The sequence below is a fragment of the Dromiciops gliroides genome, chromosome 1, assembly GCF_019393635.1.
Source record: "Dromiciops gliroides isolate mDroGli1 chromosome 1, mDroGli1.pri, whole genome shotgun sequence".
Lineage (NCBI taxonomy): Eukaryota > Metazoa > Chordata > Mammalia > Microbiotheria > Microbiotheriidae > Dromiciops > Dromiciops gliroides.
In genome coordinates, this window is record NC_057861.1 from 707,321,513 (window position 1) to 707,339,711 (window position 18,199).

General features: G+C 41.0%; 1 protein-coding gene across 3 annotated transcripts in view; it reads right to left on the reverse strand.

Annotated features, from left to right (window-relative positions):
- The window catches only part of PPARG (peroxisome proliferator activated receptor gamma), a 183,633-nt gene that overhangs the window by 15,954 nt on the left and 149,480 nt on the right, over positions 1 to 18,199 (reverse strand). For all 3 annotated transcript variants that reach the window (XM_043979532.1, XM_043979534.1, XM_043979533.1), the window contains exon 7: positions 6,556 to 7,006. In XM_043979532.1, the coding sequence (XP_043835467.1) occupies positions 6,556 to 7,006 (451 nt within the window). The remainder of the gene's footprint in view (positions 1 to 6,555; positions 7,007 to 18,199) is intronic.

An 18,199-nucleotide genomic window follows, 5' to 3' on the forward strand; every position in this document is an offset into this window, starting at 1 on the left:
GGCCAGCTGTCTATTTTATGTGTAAAGAAACTGAGGCCCAGAGAGTAAGTGGCAGAGTTGGAATTCAAACTCAGTTCATTTGACTGCAGTGTCAATGTTCTTTTCACTATCCTATACTCCCCAAAATGGTGCTGGTGGTGGATTTACCAAGGAGGATAGAGGGACAAAGAAAATGATTTGGCATTTGTGCCTTCCAGGACTTAGTACATATAACATTGTTTAATCAATGCTCCCCCTCCCCCATTCAGTCATTTATTTATTCTTTTAGTCAACACCAAACCTTTATCAAGTTAGTCAACACCAAGCATTACTATGTGTCAGGCACTGTCCTAGGTGCTAGAGTTGCCAATAAAAAAGACAGTTAAAGCTACGCTCAAGGAGCTTCCATTAGAAGGAAGGGGCTGGGGGTACACATTGAGAAGAGCACTAGCTTAGGGGTCTGGAGCAATGGATTCTATACTAGACTCCACCAGTATGGAACTTTTAACAAGTGACTAGAATTCTTTGCACTTCTTTTCTCAACTCATCTCATTGATAATTCCTTTACTGCCTATGAGGACCAAAGAAGATCAACTCATATTTTTTCAGGCTCCATGTACTATATATAGAAATAGGTAGTAAAGGGGATAGAGAGTTGGACTTGGAGTCAGGAAGACCTGAGTTTAAATCCTGCTTTAGTGACACAGATTAGCTGTGTGACTCTGGGAAAGTCATGTGACCTCTCTTAAGTCTCATTTTCTTCAGTTGTAAAATGGGAAGAATAATAGCACATACCTTCTCAGGGTTGTTGTGAGCCTCAAATGATATTACTATTTATTACCATAACACCTCCTACACTTGACTTTCCCATAGAGGCTACAAACACTGTTACTGTCTATTTAAGAGCCGAATGGAATGTTGTGGTAAAGGCAGTTTGGTTATAGTTATAACCGTCTTTCTACTAGGTGCTTCTCCTTGTTCAGTTTTCTCTCTGTTGTGAGTCTAATTTTGACTATGAAGATCTATGAGATAAACTATGGAAAACACAAAAAGAAAGGGGAGGACAAAATTCTTTCTTGTTAGAACTATATTAACTGCTATTTTCTGATCACATAATATGAAGAAAACTTTGTAAAGAGTTAAGTCTGGGGAGAGACTATGGAGAAGACTGAAAGGAAGAGGATGGAGAGGGACATTTCTTGATGGAACTCTTTTCACCTTTTTCTTGTAAAGAGACTTGGTTATCTTGAAGGATCTAAATGGTGTAGAACTGTGTTCTCAGAAGTGAAGTCATTTGCCATAACAGTGAGGGTTTGAGGGAACTGTGGTTGTGATAATGATACGTAATTATCGATATCTTTGTTTTGTTATTGATTTCGTTGTTATATAAATGCTAGATACTATTATTATTGCTTATAAATTATACTTGGTAACTTCTATTCAGTAATATATTTAAAAATCTTAGGTGATTAAGGGATTTAATGTGTGTATACACACACAGATGAGTAACAATCATAGTGAAAGGAGATTTTGTCAGTTTATTAAATAATAATGAGATTATTAGAATGTTAGAATATTATAATCTTTTGGGAGCAAGGACTGTAGATTTTGCTTTTTACCTTTCTTTGTATCACTGGCTCTTAGCACAGTCCTTGGAACATAGTAAGTGTTTAATAAATGCTCACTGACTGAGAGATGTGGTGATATTTAATTAATTAACAAGGAAATCATACAAACATATCCCTGGGTTATCCTAGAGTTTGGCATGATGGGTTAAAATAAAGAAAGAAATCAAATTCCAGACTTAGACATGACCTACAAGTGATTGTGGTTGACCCCAGACTCTTTAAACCCTGCTACTTTATTAAGTAGCTGTCACTCGGATGGTCTTATTTATTTATTTATTTGTTTTGGATGGTCTTTTTAAAAAAATTAGCTCAATTTTTGCACAAAATGGAAGGTAAAGTGAACAGATCTTGGTAGGAACTGAGTCATCTTTTTCAGCAAACCTGGTTTTAGAAGAACTGACTTACAATGTGTAAATGCTCTAATGGAAGCAAACTAATCTGAAGGTGTCATCAGTTCTCAGGGCACAAAATGTTGAATAACAGTGATATGAGTGTTATATCACATTTTCCCCCACCCCTCACCCTGCTAAATACCGAGCTAGGTCAAATCAGATATGTAACATCCAAAAAAACCCCCAACCTGCCATTCACTTCCCCAAGGGGCTTCCCCATTTTTGTACTTTACCTAGACCAGGAACCTCAACCAGAATGAGGTCAGTCAGATCCCTGCCCCAATTTTTTTTTTTCTGAAATCACTGAGGCAGGGGGTAGTGAAGGGGATAAGATTGTCAGTTGCTAAGGCTGAGCTGAAGAACATGGGAAGTCTGATGAGAAGAGAGGCTTTTTTTTTTTTCAGGCATAGATTCCCTCCCACACCCCCTTCTTGTAAACTAAAAGATGGAATGATGGACTCTATCGTGCTTCAACCAACTTCCTTTTGAGCCAGCATGCTCATTAGTTAGAGTCTGCTCTACCCAACATTCCACCAAGTATCCAAATATTTGGTTGTGCAATAGGAAAACCTTGTATACTTGGAGATATCTATGTAACTGAGAGCATCCTTTAGTGCACATCTGGATAGTTGCAACTGAGTAGAAAAGAACTTATATGTGCTTATCTATTACTGTATTTGTGCTTTATTTTCTTTGGTAGGACTTATGATTTCATTGGTCTAAGGACCTTCCAGTGAGGAAATGCCTTTGACCAATGCAAAATGACACCTCTTTTCCAACTTAGTTTTACAGCGGGGTTTCTTAACTTAAGAGTTCATAAATTTGTTCTTACCACGTCAATGTCTATATTTCACTATGACTAGTTTCCTTTGTAATCCATTATATTTCATTTTATGCATTTAAGAACACTGTTTTGAGAAGTGGGTCATGAATGGCACTGGACTAATAAAGGATTTAGAATGCCTGGATGACAGAGTTGTCTCAGGGCATTGAGAGGTTCAATCACTTGCTCAGGGCACATAGCTGGTGGTGATGCCCCAGGTGGCAGGTCTTCTTGGTTCCAAAGCCATTTCTCCCAGGCTGCCTCCCCTTCACTGGGTTTTTAAAGTTAACTCACTGAGTCACTTTTTTTAAATGGTAGGAGTTAAGTGAACATCAAGATGGCAACTTTGGTGTGATCTTGTAATTATCTAGGTCACTTTGCTATGCCACACTGCCTAAGTGTTAGCTCTTGCACCCAACTAATAACAATGCCTGGTATTTATATATACTTTAAGGTTTGCAAAGTGCTTTATATAGGTTATCTTAAATGATGGTGAAAATACGGTTGAGAGTAGGCCTGGACAATGTGAGCCAGCTCTCTAGGGGACCCTTGGGGTTCTATGACTATTTGGAGGAAACAGGTTCATTGGAAATTAGGCCTAGGTCATCTGGTTTACTTTAGGGCCTAAACACCTCTCCAAAGCCCATCCTGGAGTAAATACGAATCTTTGGCTCAGTCTTGAGATCAACAGGTTTTTGTTGATGGGGAATGAGCATGGCACCACGCTGAATATCTCTTTAGAGTAACTAGTCCCTAGAATTAAGCAAAGAACTGAACTGCGTTCCTGCTGGGAGCTAAGAATCACACAGCTTAGGGGGCAGCTAGGTGGTGTAGTGGATAGAGCACCGGCCCTGGATTCAGGAGGACCTGAGTTCAAATCTGGCCTCAGACACTTAACACTTATTAGCTGTGTGACCCTGGGCAAGTCACTTAACCCCAAGTGCCGCACTAAAAAAAAAAAAAAAAGAATCACACAGCTCTGTTTATTTCGTGTTAAGAGATGCCATATTTGCTCAGAATAGAATCGGCCTAGATGTACCTAGAATGCAGGAGACAAAACTCTTCAAAGCCACCAGGAAATCCAGATTTGGGCACCATTGGTTAAGCCAGAAGCACTGGTGTTGGGGTTAAAATGGCTAGATGAATTCTAGATTTGGACAATGGTGATATAGATAGAGCTCTAGCCCTGGAGTCAGGAAGACCAGAGTTCAAATTCAGCCTCAGACACTTGCTGGGTGACTCTGAGCTAATGCACCCAATGTCTGTCAGCCTCAGTTTCCTCATCTATAAAATAGGAATGATAACAACTCCTATTTCCTAGTGTCATTGTGAGCCATTAAATGAGATATTTGTAAAGTGTTTTGCATACCTCAGATTGCTTCTATAAATGCCATTTTCTAACCCTGAGCAGGTCATAAGCTCTCAGACTCTGGTACCTCAAGTATAAAATGGGAAAAATAAATATTTGTATTATCTAATTTATGAGGTAGTTTTGTAACTCTTTTAACAGAGCTACATAAATGTGACTTGTTATTGTGTTAGACTAATTATAAGGTTTTCTTTTGTGTGTTAAGATAAGTCGCATTTTAGGATCTAGATGGCTGCTAGCCTCGGAACGTTCTCATAGATGAAAAACTAAAGCTCAGTGAGTCCATGCTCCTGCAACGGTACTTAGTGATATTTTTCTAAAACAATTTTTGGAGAAAATTCTAGGCTAATTAGTGAATGTCAAAATGGGCTATAAATCACTTTATAAAACCATCTCACAGATGAGAAATACAGCAGGGTACACTCACGGCCCCTTTATTGATGACTACACTTTTGGAACCCCAGACGCAGGATTACTCATTCTCGTCAAGCGTCCAATCGTAGAAAAATAACACTGCCCAAGTTCACAAAGCTCAGCATCAGGGCCTCAGCAGCCCTGGTCATCCTCCCACCCTTCCCCCACTGAATTAGGAACCAGAAACCTTCGATTGGCTCATGTCCCAGCCGTTCACTTTCCCGAAATATCAGACAATGTGCCTTCTAAAATTGATTGTTTTTGTCAAAAGGCTATACTTTCTCACTATGAACTACAATAAATTGAGTTCACATTCTTTTTTACGGAATTAATTAAAATTCTCGGAGGCTAAAGATTGCTTTAATAATGTGAACAAAGCCTTCTGAAGGAAACTGAGCTCATTTGAAGTGGCTTCAGGGAGACCAATAAAACATGCTGATATCCTCCAGTATATATTTTTGGTGAATGAAACCCAATGTCAGAAAGTTACTTTTAAATTAATTTCAACCTAACAGAGTCACTTTAATGAGATTTATGCCTCCAAAAGTAAACTGTTGGATTCTAATTAAACTCCTCTGAGATGCCAATAGGCTGGAGGGGGTTCTGCTCAGTTATGATACCCTGCCCCCTGGATTCCAGAGGAATTCTGCTTTTAGGACAGGAAGGAATGGTAACTTGACAGTAACCCCCCCAGTCCAGGACTTCTTTCCAAAGAACCTGCAAGGCTTCTTTCTGCACACATTGGTCATGCTGCAGAAATAGCCCCAGGCCCAGGTAACACCTGGGAAAAGTCATTCAAATCTCAACACATGGAAAAAGAAGACATTAGCCCAAGCAATTAGGCCTCATGCCTCATCAGCAAGCCAGGTCTCTGTCTCTCTCTCTCATTTCTAGCATTCAATGCACTTGGCTCCCAAGGTCTTGATGACCTTAAACAGAGGGAAGCTTGTAATTAGCCCACAGAAAACCCACCTAAAACCTGCAATTTACCAAGCAATAAATTTACCTTCAAGAACATTTTCTTTAAAAGAAAGATGGGAGGTAACTATGCATATTTGTTATAAGGGTTTTGTTATTCTTTCTTTTTCAATGGGCAGAGGGGGAGTTGGGAAGAAGAGAAGGTGCCTTTTCATTAATTGGAAACAAACTAAGGAAGAAGAAGAAGAAGAAGAAGAAGAAGAAGAAGGAAGAAGAAGAAGAAGAAGAAGAAGAAGAAGAAGAAGAAGAAGAAGAAGAAGAAGAAGAAGAAGAAGAAGAAGAGAGTTACTGCCAACCGTCTACTGTTCCTATCCTGATGACCTGGCCTCTAATCTGTTCAAAGTATCTGTTGAGTATGGAGAACACAAAATCAGAGAGGTAAATTAGATTCTCATCAGGTCTAAAGACCAGTCATTCCATTTGGATCATGGCTCTAATAGGACCAAGGGCATGGTTTTGATCCCTAAATAAACCAGCTTATTTTTCTGCACATTCACCCCAGCCAGTTGTCTCTTTTAAAAGCATACTTAAAAAAAGTATTGGGTGGGGCAAGAGGGTACTAACCAAGCCAGGGTGTGACTTGCTCTTCTGGATGAGGGGGTCACCAGCTCCACCCCCTTTAGGAAGTATAGCCCATTATTATTAAAATAAAATATAGCTGGAGGAGGAGAAGCTTTGCTGTAGGTGAAGGAGTCACTAGGGTTTGGATTTTGGTGGTAAAGATAGGATGTAGAAACAAGGACAATAAAAGTCCCTTGTCTTCTTCACATGCTCATATAGTAGACACCTGCACCCCTTAAATGTGAGTTTGTCCTGTACTTGCGATCACATAACTAGGCAAACCATTAGTGGTTTATATCTGAAAACTCCAGCAGGTAAGGGGTGACAAAGGGGAAAAGTACATTAAGAGGGAACAAGGAAGTCAACCACCCTTGAGCCCACCCTCCACGGAAAAACATAAGGGAAGCTTACCTCCACTGAGGATGATGACAGCTATAAATATTGCTAGGTCGCTATCATCTAATTCCAGTGCATTGAACTTTACAGCAAACTCAAACTTAGGCTCCATAAAGTCACCAAAGGGTTTCCTCAAGCTCTTCAGAAACTCCCTCGTCATGAATCCTTGACCCTCAGATATGAGAACTCCATCTTTATTCATCAAGGAGGCCAGCATAGTGTAGATGATCTCATGGACACCATACTTCAAGAGGGTCACTTGGTCATTCAAGTCAAGGTTGACAAAACCCGGAATGTTCTTGGCATACTCAGTGATCTCCTGGACAGCCTCCACGGAACGGAACTGACACCCCTGGAAAATGCGGATGGCTACTTCTTTGCTTTGTTCCTGCAGGGGCGTGATGTGCTTAAACTTGATCTTGTCTTCACCCATCATTAAGGAGTTCATGTCATAAATAACAAATGGCTGAAAACAGAAAGGGGGAGAAGTGGATGGGGTTAACCTAATTTTAATTAGAGTACTGTAACATCAAAGTTTATAAAAGGTCCCCCCCCCCACTATAAATTTGTCTTTGTTAACCAAAATCCTCAAAGCTGGACATGCTTGATGAGACTTCTCTTAACTTGCCACTCATTTAAATAATCTACTGAAACCAACCACGCTTAATCTATTTCAGTCTTTTCCACCATTTTCCACCATTCAGTTGTGGCTGGTTGATTTTTTAGGGACAATCTTTCATGTTTGCAGGCTTTTTTTGGGAGGGGGAGTCTAAGGAGGAGGGTTGGCAACTATGATTTCTATGATATAGTGGTAGTACATGGTGTGGAAACTACTTCAATCAACATTAAGTGCTTACTATGTGTCAGGCACTGTCCTAGGTGCTAGGGATACAGATATAAAACCAAATCAGTCCTATTAATTAATGAACTTATACATCAACACCTCCTCTGTAACTTACAGCCTTAGAGAGTTTCTTGGAATATTGAAATGTTAAGTAACTTACTCAGGGTTACACAGTGAGTAAATGTCAGAAGTTGACCTTGACTCTATACACCTAGACATCTGACCCCATGGTACAACAATGTACCTTAATGGTGCAAAACCAACTAATTACCCCTGGTTGTTCTATTATACATGAACAAACTTCTAACTTTCTTTCATTGTAAATGATCACCAGTGGATCAAGTTGGGCATTAAAACCTCCCCTCAACCTAAAAAGATCCACTTTGTAACTTGAGATTAAATCTGAAATCTCAAAGGCTTCAAAGTTTGCATATGAAACATACTAAATGTTAATAAATCAGTCAGAAAACAGATTAGAAAATCAAGGCCAAGAAAACGTCAATTTTTTTTTAAACACTCTGGAAGCAATCAGTTTCGGAAAGAACAGATGTAAGGCCTCTGGGTAAAAACTGCAAAAAGAAGTGGCCAAAAAAAGGTCTGAATTTATCTTAGAAATGTGAATCCTTAAGGGACAAATTATCTAGTAAAATACATGCATCATTTATGTGGATCTGCAGCAGACTACTTGGGAAAAGCAAGTTGTATTTGAAAAGTAATTGGCTTTTCTTTGCTCATTACAGCATCATGCAGATACAGCCAGGGAGCTGGTAGAGTGTAAAGAAAGAGCAGGGGACTGGAAATCAGGTGACCTGAGTTGCAGTCCAAGATCCTGCAGTGCAAAGAGTCAGAGGACCTGAGTTTGAATCATGGTTCTGTCACTTGGTACTTGTGTGACCTCGGGCAAGTCACTTAACACCACCAGGCTTGAGTTCCTCATCCATAAACTGAGAATTTGGGACTAGGTGGGCTCTCAGTTCCTGTCCGGATCTAGATCTATGATCCCATGATCTCTAGGGGCCTCAGTTTCCTTATCTGTAAAATGAGAGGTTAGATTGCCTCTAAAATCCCATTCAGCTCTACATCTGACAGATAGTTAAAGGCATGAACGGTGAAACAGAGGTGATGAGGCCGAATAGCATCCCTGGAGGGGCAGGCAGAGTGCTCGTGAAAGCCTGTGAGTACAGAGCAGGGAGAGGAAGTTCACCCCAGCTGAGTTGTTTCCTTGCTGAGAACCCTGGCAAACTCCAATGTGAAGCTGGCTTCATGGTGGTGTCAACTGGTTTAGAGATAATATCATTCAGCATTTCCTTCTAGGTCTTGGTCTGCTGAATGATGAACCAAGGTTAACCAGGGTAACCTTGAAGATCTTAATTTATTCCTGTATGAAATGGGGGGGGCAGGAATTGAACTGGATGAATGGAAAGATTTCACCCAATCCTATCATTCTCATCAACCGAAGCCTTAAGTCAGCTATTTGTTGTTCAGTCGTTTTAGTCATGTCCAACTCTTCATGACTCCATATGGATTTTTCTTGGCAAAAATACTGGCAGGGGTGAGGAGGTTTCTTGCCATTTCTTTCTATAGCATTTTACAGATGAGGAAACGGAGGCAAACAGGGTTAAGTGACTTGCCCAGGGTCACAAAGCTAGTGTCTGAGGTCGGATTTGAACACAGGAAGATGAGTCCTTCTGACTGCAGGCCAGTCAGTTATATACTGGGAGAAATAGTACTGGCATTACAGTCCTTTAGAAGTCCCAATCTCTTGACAATCCAAATGAGTCCAACTATTTAGAGGGATTCCTCAAAAACTGTGAACATTCTCTGACAAGCAGTTCAGTTTAGTGACACTGTCAGCCACCCTAAGCAAAGGGCTCAGGAGGCCAAGAGGGAGTTAACGGGTCCTGGAACGGCTTGCGGCCACTCTCTCTAGCTCGGCCTTGGGCAGGAAGTAGGAGCCCGGGAGGGTAGTAAGCCTGCCTTCAATGACAGAGCTTCCTCCTGGGTTTCTAAGACATGAGCTACTCTGTCATGTCAAATCTGCAGTTTGCATCTTGTCAGGATGCTTTCTGGGATTTCTGCAGAGAAGGTGGTTTTCGGACTTCTGTCTTCAGAAATGATGCTATCATGGGAAGAAGAGAGAGGAGGAGACCAGGGGACAGACTGTCTTGGACCAATATTGATTGTGTCTTCTGAGGCTCCTGGGGGAAACAATCTTAGAGCTAGAAGGCACCTCAGAGGCCATCTAGCCCACCCTCCTCATCTTCTAGAGGAAGAAGCTAAGGCCTACAGAAGGGCAGGGATTGCCCCAAGGTCATACAAGTCACTGGTGATAGAGCTGAGATTCAAGCATGGATATTCTGACTCCAAATGCCAATGAACTTTTTGCCCACCTCAATCAAGAAGAGATCAACAGGGGGCAGCTAGGTGGTGCAGTGGATAAAGCACTGGCCCTGGATTCAGGAGGAGCCAAGTTCAAATATGGCCTCAGACACTTGACACTTAGTAGCTGTGTGACCCTGGGCAAGCCACTTAACCCTCATTGCCTTACAAAACCAAAACAAATAAATAAAAATAACAAGGTCAATAAACACTGATTAAGCACCTACTGTGTGCTAAGTGCTCCACCGTCTTACACTACACCATGTTTTCATGTGCTCTCGAATGTAGATTTCTATGAGGTCAAGAATGACTCTTGGATCTCACACAGAACTTTTTAAAAAAAATCCATTCATGCACTTAGTATGTATTATGGGACATGATAGCTAAATATGCTGGTATCTTATTTCTCTCCTACCCTGTCAGCCCTTGGAGGGCAGGGATCATTTCCTATCTCATCTTTGCAAATCTCTTAGTAAATGTTTGGTGTACTGTATCAGATTATTTTTCAAGAGGCAGCAAAGTCTATGAGCACAGAGACAAAGGGATGTCTCTTCAACTGCCTTCCTTCCCAGATGGGAACCCTGGCAAACTCTGATGCTAAGGTGGGCTCGTGGTGGCTCCAACTGGTTTAGAGATAATTCCAGAGAAGACTTAAGGATTTTTTGCTAGGTTCTGCTCAGGAAGACCTGGATTCATCACCGCATCCCTGATACATACTGACTGTGTGACCTTGGGCAAGTCACTTCAGGCTCTCAATCTTCCCAGGCAATTCTCTCTAATTCTACACAGTGGTAGATCTGCTTGGGGAGAAAGAATTTCCTCACTAGGAGTTGCCTGTGCTATCAAAAATCACAGTTCTGGTCCCAGAATAAAACTATTTCAAAAAGCAGAAAGTGGTGGAGTGGAAGGAGAACTGGGCTGGGAGTCATGAGACCTGGATTCTAGTTTTGGCCTTTCTACTTCCTAACTCTCTGTCTTAAGTCATGTCCTCTCTCTGGGATTTTTCTTGTTCATCTATAACATGGGTAGAATAATATTTGCTCTGGCTACCTCACTGGGCCACTGAGAAGAAAACACTTTGTCACATGTAAAGTCCTAGAAGAATGTTGTTTGGTGTTTTTCCCCCCTTGCCCCGTTGTAGAAGTCTTTCTCAATGACCGATTGTGCAATGGGTGGCTGGTGATACTCTTGATAGAAGCTGGACAAAGCGTGGCCCCTGCTCACATGGAGTTTATGGTCTATCTGAATTCATGCTAGTGAAGTGTCGGCTCTCTTTAGTAGCTCTAGAAGAGATAGCCACTGAAAACTTCCAAGATGATGTTGCACTGCACATAAACACGGTTGTAAAACCACCACCCATTCCCATAGGGCAAACAATGCATATGGAACTTCTGGCTTTCTCTTTTGGATGTGCTTCTGTCCAATGGCACGCCCATCCCCCCCACCCCCCTTGGTCCTGACCATATGCACAGAGTGCTTTCTCCTCAATGAAAGCCCTTTATCTGGAATCATGCCCTAATAAGTCACCCCTGTGACTCTGCTCTTCCCCCTCTCCTTCCAACCACAGCTCTTGGTTCCTGTTTTTGAGACTGTGATAGTTAAACTCTGGGCACAAAAATCCAGCTAATTCTTTCTCCCTATTTAACAACAATGTGTCTTTAACCCCTTGGCAATCGATGGTGGTCAGGATTTCCTGGCAATAAACACTCAAGGACAAAGAAAAGAATCTAGCACCCCCACCACACCATACCAAGCCATTCCAGTTTTTCTCCCCTCAGCATTTCACGTGCCAACTTTGCTCTGATGGTGCTGAGCTGGAAGAGAATTTTGGGTATGTGCATGCAAATGAGTGGCACATGGGGCCCACTTGACCACGGAGATCATCCTTCCATTTAGTCACAACACTGATCTTGGCTGCTAGGCAGACTCGGATATTTTCATTGTACTTTGGAAATTCATACAGGCCAAGCCTTTTTGGCCTCTGGGTGGACATTCTGATTGTTGTGTTGACAATATGTACACAAACCCTCTGTCCTAGAATATTTCCCTTCTAGGAAAATCTGCCAGTTAGGGGTCACCAGGCTGTACCAATGAGTAATTAATTAGCACCAATCCTTGGATTGTAAACAGTTAAACTATTCATCACTTTTACACAAAGCAATAATGCTGAAATCTGCTGCTTATCTTCAAACTTAGTGAAAAGATAGCGGTCCATTTGCTGTTAGTGAGAGCTGATCTCTCCTAACTGAGAGTGGAATTTGGCCTGTGGAATTCATCTTGAATCACTGAATTAATATTGTACCTCTGTGCCAAGTTTTTCCTGATAAAGCATACTTAACTTTTCTGTGTATTGAATACATTTTTTTTGAACCATAAAGAATTGAGGTATGGCATTTAAGGTCCTTCATGATTTATTCCCAACCAGCTTTCCCAACCTTATCTTCTACTAACTCACCTTTATATGCACTGTGGGCCAGTCCCACTGGACTAGTCAACATCTCCTATGCCACCTAGAATTTCCTAGCTACCATATTTCTGTCTGCAAAAATACTCTTCATTCTTTAAGTCTTACTTCAAGTGTCATTTCTTCTATGTCCTCTTAACTATTCCACCATGAGAGCTCTCCCTCCTCTGAACTACCAAAATACTTTGTACCTTTCTTTGCACCTATCTTGTTGTTATTATAGTTGTTTGTGGACATATCTTTCCAAGATTGTAAGCTCATTGAGGGCTGGAATCGTGTTTGCCTTATACATAATAGTCATTCAATAAATGTCCCCTGCTAACTTCTCTACAGTTAAAAGAGATATATTATTAATATCATTCTTGTCCGGTATACAACATCATCTGCAGTATTATTGTGCTAGAAAGAACCCTCTTCTCTCTACATTTAGCCTCAAGATTTGATGCCCAGAATTTGGTGCTAACAACATAGATGAAGATGCTGCGTCAAACTGAAAGATGCACATCTGGCTTGACCAGGATAGAAAGCACAGCCACATGAAAGTTTCTAACCCAATGCAAAGCTAGAGTTACAGACACAGAAAACAGGAAATGTCAAGAAAAGAACAACAAAAACCCTATCACTCCAAATCAAATATGACCTACTGTATCAGAGTCAGTATGGTTTCTACAAGGGGAAACTAAGCTGACCAATCTACCAGAATTCTAGGTGAGGGAAATTTACCTTTGGATTACATGAAGGTAATTGGTTTGGATTTTCAGAAATGTCTTAGAGCTTGTGCTACTAAGAAAAATGAGTCAGCACTGGCATTAGGGACTCTTTGAGAGGACAAGGTTACAGCTAAAGGACAGAAATGAAGGGTAGGAATGAAGGGCCATTTGTCCAGATAGAAATATGTAAACCCACAGGGACCCCGTCTACATCAGAGATTTTTTAAGTGATTTGTGAGTCTGTAGATGACATTTAACTTCTCTGGCTAGTGGGATGACACACCTATGGGGACAGACTGAGTGACTCTCATGGGCTAGTAATATTGGAAAGTCTCTTGGGTCTGTTTGAGAACAGATCAACTTGAGGCAAATGCAAAAGAATATGCTTGGAGGAAAATAATCTGAGCTATATTGAGAGCATTGTGGGTTTCAAAATCCCCTGTTATGACCCAGGAAAAGGAAATGGAAAATCACTAAAAACCGTTCCCTGAAATATCATCCTAATGTACAGCTGCAGCCAAAAAGGTCAATAAAATTCTGGGCATTATCAGGAAATTTACAGGAAACCAACCAGAACACATTATCTTTTCCTTGTATAGAACAAGGTACAGCTGGATACCTGGAAATTCTGTGCCCAGTTGTGGTCACTAGCACTTCAAGAAAGGCTTAAAGGAAGAAAAGGTTAATGAAATCATCAAGGAATTGGGGGGAGGAAAGGGGCCCGGATGCTGATTAATAACAAACCAAAAAATCTGGGAAGATAAAGGTTGAAAAAGTCATGGTTGTAGGATTATAAACTGAGAGCTGGAAGGAGTCTGTAAGAAACACGGGTGATGGGAAACATGTACCCAGACCTGTTTGCCAAATCCTGGTATCCCACCACTTGGACATACTATTTAAAGTTTGAAAACAATAAGTATAAGACAAAGGGAGGGAAACATTGTTTAATCCAGGGGACAGTAAACCTATGGCGCACATTCATTACCTCAAGGTGTGATACAGGTTGAAAATAAAAATACCTTAAAAATGGTTCAGATAAATTCAAGAATGAGAGATTCATACAGGGTTGTCAAGGAAAAACAAGATGTCTGGGGCTATCTGACATCTAGGAGGGCAACCATATCCTACCACAAACTGCCTCTTGAGAAGGCAGCAAGACCTCTGCTACCTAGATCACCAACTATAGGTGAGCCTGGCTTCCTGTCACATAGTATAATGTAGCCCCATATGGTTATTTTTCTCCATGTTTCTGAGTGCATAGCTCTTATGTGTTTCATTGGTCAAATTACACATGCTTCTCCTAAGACAATAAGCCCCAAACATTCTAGCTTAGCTCTCTCCCTTTGCTGATTTATACCCCCTATTTTTCCTCTTTCCCTTGTTTATGATCCTCAATTTGTAGAAATGAAAGGGACCTGAGAAGTTATCTAGCCCAGGATCATGGAAGCACCAGAGATTTTGAGCTGGAAGGGACTGCAGAAGTCATCTATTTTTTTTTAACCCACCCATTTTACAGATGAGGAAACTGAGGTCTTTCAGGCAAGAAGTATCAGAGCTGGGACCAAAACACAGATCCTAGGACTCCAGATTTAGTGTTCTTTCCTTCTCTAAGCCCTTTGTTTTGGGAATAAGAATTAAAACTGGGATTTCATTGACATAGGGAACTCCTTTGACCAATGCAGGTCAGCACCTTTTCTTTCAACTTAGTCTTAGAGAGTTGAGAATTTTAGGTGACTTGCCCAGGGTGACAAAGCTAGGGAGTGTCAGAGGCAGGATTTGAATCCAAGTCTTCCTGGATTTGAGACCAACTCTCTTATCCACTATGCCAAGCTGCCTCCTACATCCTGTTTTGTCCCATCCTGCCCAACCCTCATTTTACAGAAAAGGAAACAAACTCGAGATAATGAAAAGAACTTGCTCAAATTCACAAGATAAATGGACAGAAATAGATCCAAGTTTAGAATTCAGGTCTCCTGTCTTTTAGTAAAAGACTATCCTAGGGGTCAGGTCTATTTATTTGAGGTTCATATACCCTGGGGATCTAGGGGTGGTACCTTTGAACTAGAAACCGTTAGGTCCTCCAGCTGCCAGGCTAGTCCTGTATTAGACAGAGGTAAACATGAACACCTATCAAATCTCAATTTTTTTTTCCTGGCTCCTTTGGAGACTTAAATAAATAGAGACAAATAAACAAAAAATTTAATGGGTCCAACTACCCGCCTTCCAATAAGCTAGAACATAACCGCAACTCTTAAAATGGTCCATGCCAGTTGAATATCACTCAGCTGGCATAAACACTAATGTTGGCCCAACAATTGAGCAAAAACAAATGATCCAAGTAGTTTGCTAATTAGCTATATATAATGCATTATCTTAAAAACAATTTTAAGATGTGTGAATGTTAAAACAGGGCTCTCAAAAAAAATCTCTGCCAAGACCTGTCAATTGTACCTCCACCACCACATCTCTCCTATCTGTCTCTCCAACCACAGAGACACCATTTTATTACTAAATCAGGCCTTCAATTCCTCTCCCTTGGACCACTCAAACAGAATTCTAATTAGTCTCCTTTGCTTCCACTGTCTCCCTGCTCTAATCCACCCTCCTCACAGCAGCCAAAATAGATCTGATTATTTAATTCCCCAGCTCAAAAATGCTTAGCACAGTGCCTGGTGCATAGTAGGAACTTAATAATGGCTTATTGACTGACCAAAGAGCCTTCAGGAACTCTATTAGTCCTAGCATAAAATATAAACTCCTCAGCCTAATAGTAAGTGCTCTTTATATCAAGGCCACAGTTTACTTTTCTAGAGTTATGTATACCCTCCCCACCTCTACTTTTCTTGTCTTCCACCAAGGCTCAGATCATATGCCTCTTCCGACAATGACCCCAATTTGTTAGATCTATCTCCCTTCTATTTACTTTTCCTTCTTGGTTCTACATCCTCCAGAAGAAATGGCCTTGGATTCCCCACCCGCAAACTTCTTGAGGAGAAAGCATAGCTTAATTTTTGTCTTTTTTTCAGCACCTTGTGTAGTGTTTGTTTTGTAGTAGGCAGTTAAATGTCTGTCATAATGAACCCAAGATGTATTAGCTTAGATCAAACAAATCCAGAAACTGGTCAGGGCTATTTTCCATAGCCCTGCAATAGGGATGTTTAAAAACTAGAAATAAATAACCATATTTGCATGGATTAATGACTCCAGAAGCCTCTGTTCTACTTTTAATTCTTTTGTTTTCCAGGTTCTCCTGGCTTCTCTTCCAGGATTTTAAGACTGGACTGATAACATCATTTTGATCAGAATTGGGGTAAATTCCTACTCATTCCCATCACCTCCCTTGTCCTCAGTTTCCTTATCTGTAAAATGAAGGGGTTGGATGGATGACTCTTAGGCTCCTTTTCCATCGCTAAATCCCTGATCCCATAAATTAGAACTAGAAATGGCCTTAGAGTTGCATTCCCTCCCCCCAAACTTACATTTCTATCCCCAAAGAATATGGTAAACTTCCAGTCATAAGACCTTTTCCTTGGTAGTTTTGTATTTCTTATCCTGCTTAGAACCAATCATTTTTCTGGTGAAAATAGTTCCATCAGAAAGGAAGAGCTTAACTTCCAATGTGCCCATAGTAAACAGTGTAATGCTCTGGGGCTCAAAGTCTAAAATAGTACAAATAGCATAAAAAGTTTTACTCACTATTTGTAGATAGAGCACAGCCGCCATCTCTTAGATATGGTGTGAAAAGTTGGCAGGCAGAGCCCAAGGGTTTGTCTATTTATTTATTGTTTTATGACAAACCACAGTGCTGAGAATGGTTTTTTTGAAAGCTGCCCTCTGTTTGTTTTCATCCACAAACATGGAATCATGTGACAATGATATACCTTATGTGAATATCACTCCAGGGTAATAGTCAAACATGAGGTACTTCCAAAGTCCAGCCGGTTATCAAATTGCCATTCATGGAACAGGGCACCAAAGTTCTTCTACTAGTTCTCCCAACTGCCAGAGTTCACAGAGACCTCTTCTAATGGGTCAAGCTATTGGAGGAATCTTGAGTTGTTCTCACAGATGACCACTTACTCTATGTACTTGAAAGTGTGTTGGAAGGACAGTCTCCTCCTAAACATCTGTCCTATTGGAATGCTATGGAGTAGCTCTCACTTCCTCTGCCCCCTGTTTAAAATTTACAGTAGCAGTGCTCCCAGTTAGATAATAGAAGTGGGCACACAATACTCAAAATGTCAATCTTATGGGGCAGCTAGATGGCGCAGTGGATAGAGCACTGGCCTTGGAATCAGAAGTACCTGAGTTCAAATCCGGCCTCAGACACTTAACACTTACTAGCTGTGTGACCCTGGGCAAGTCACTTAACCCCACTTGCCTCACTAAAAAAAAAAAATGTCAATCTTAAATAAAGATAGTTTTCCCTGGCTCCCTAACAGGATAGGGCAACCTTTTTCTCTAACTTTCTGACATATTTATTTATCAGATTAGCCAGTTATCATCACTTTGGATCATCTAGAATGGGGGAAAGTTCTTAGCATTTTTTGTTGTCATGGGCCCTTTTGGCAGTCAGGTAAAACCAATGGACCCCTCCTAAGAATATGTTTTTAAATGTATAAAATAAAATAAATGGGATTATAAAAGAAACCAATTACATTGGAATGCAGTTATCAAAATATATTTAAAAAACTCTTAAGTTCCCAGACCCCAGGTTAAGAGTCCTTAATCTAGGAAGTGATGCGACATAACGTCTAAAGGGATGGGATCCTGCCTCTTGAGGCAGGAACTTAAGGAAAATCTATATGACCACATATCGGGGGGGTCTTCTGGGGAGAGAGATGCCTGCAATGCACTAGATGCCCTCTAACTTTCTTCTCCAACAACTCTGATTTCTATGGCTTTAAAATTCAGAGTTCTTTGCTCCCAATGGGCCAATAAAGGGAGGCAGTGCAGAGAGGAGCACCCCTGCTTCACAAATGAGAAAATCTAGGGTCGGAGCAGTGAGATGACAATGATGTCATCACGCAGCCAGAAAGCAGCAGAGCCTGGATGTGCGCCCAGGTGTCCTGATACCATGTCCAGTGTTCTTTCCTACATATGATGACATAAGTGTATTGGAATATACTTATGTTCTTTACAATATACTCATGACATAAGACCCAGCAGTTTTGATCAAGGGTAGAGGATGAAGAAGGGGTCAGGACAGAAGTATAGTAGGGATGTAACTCAGGCAATCCAGGGCAAGGTTTGGATGCAGGC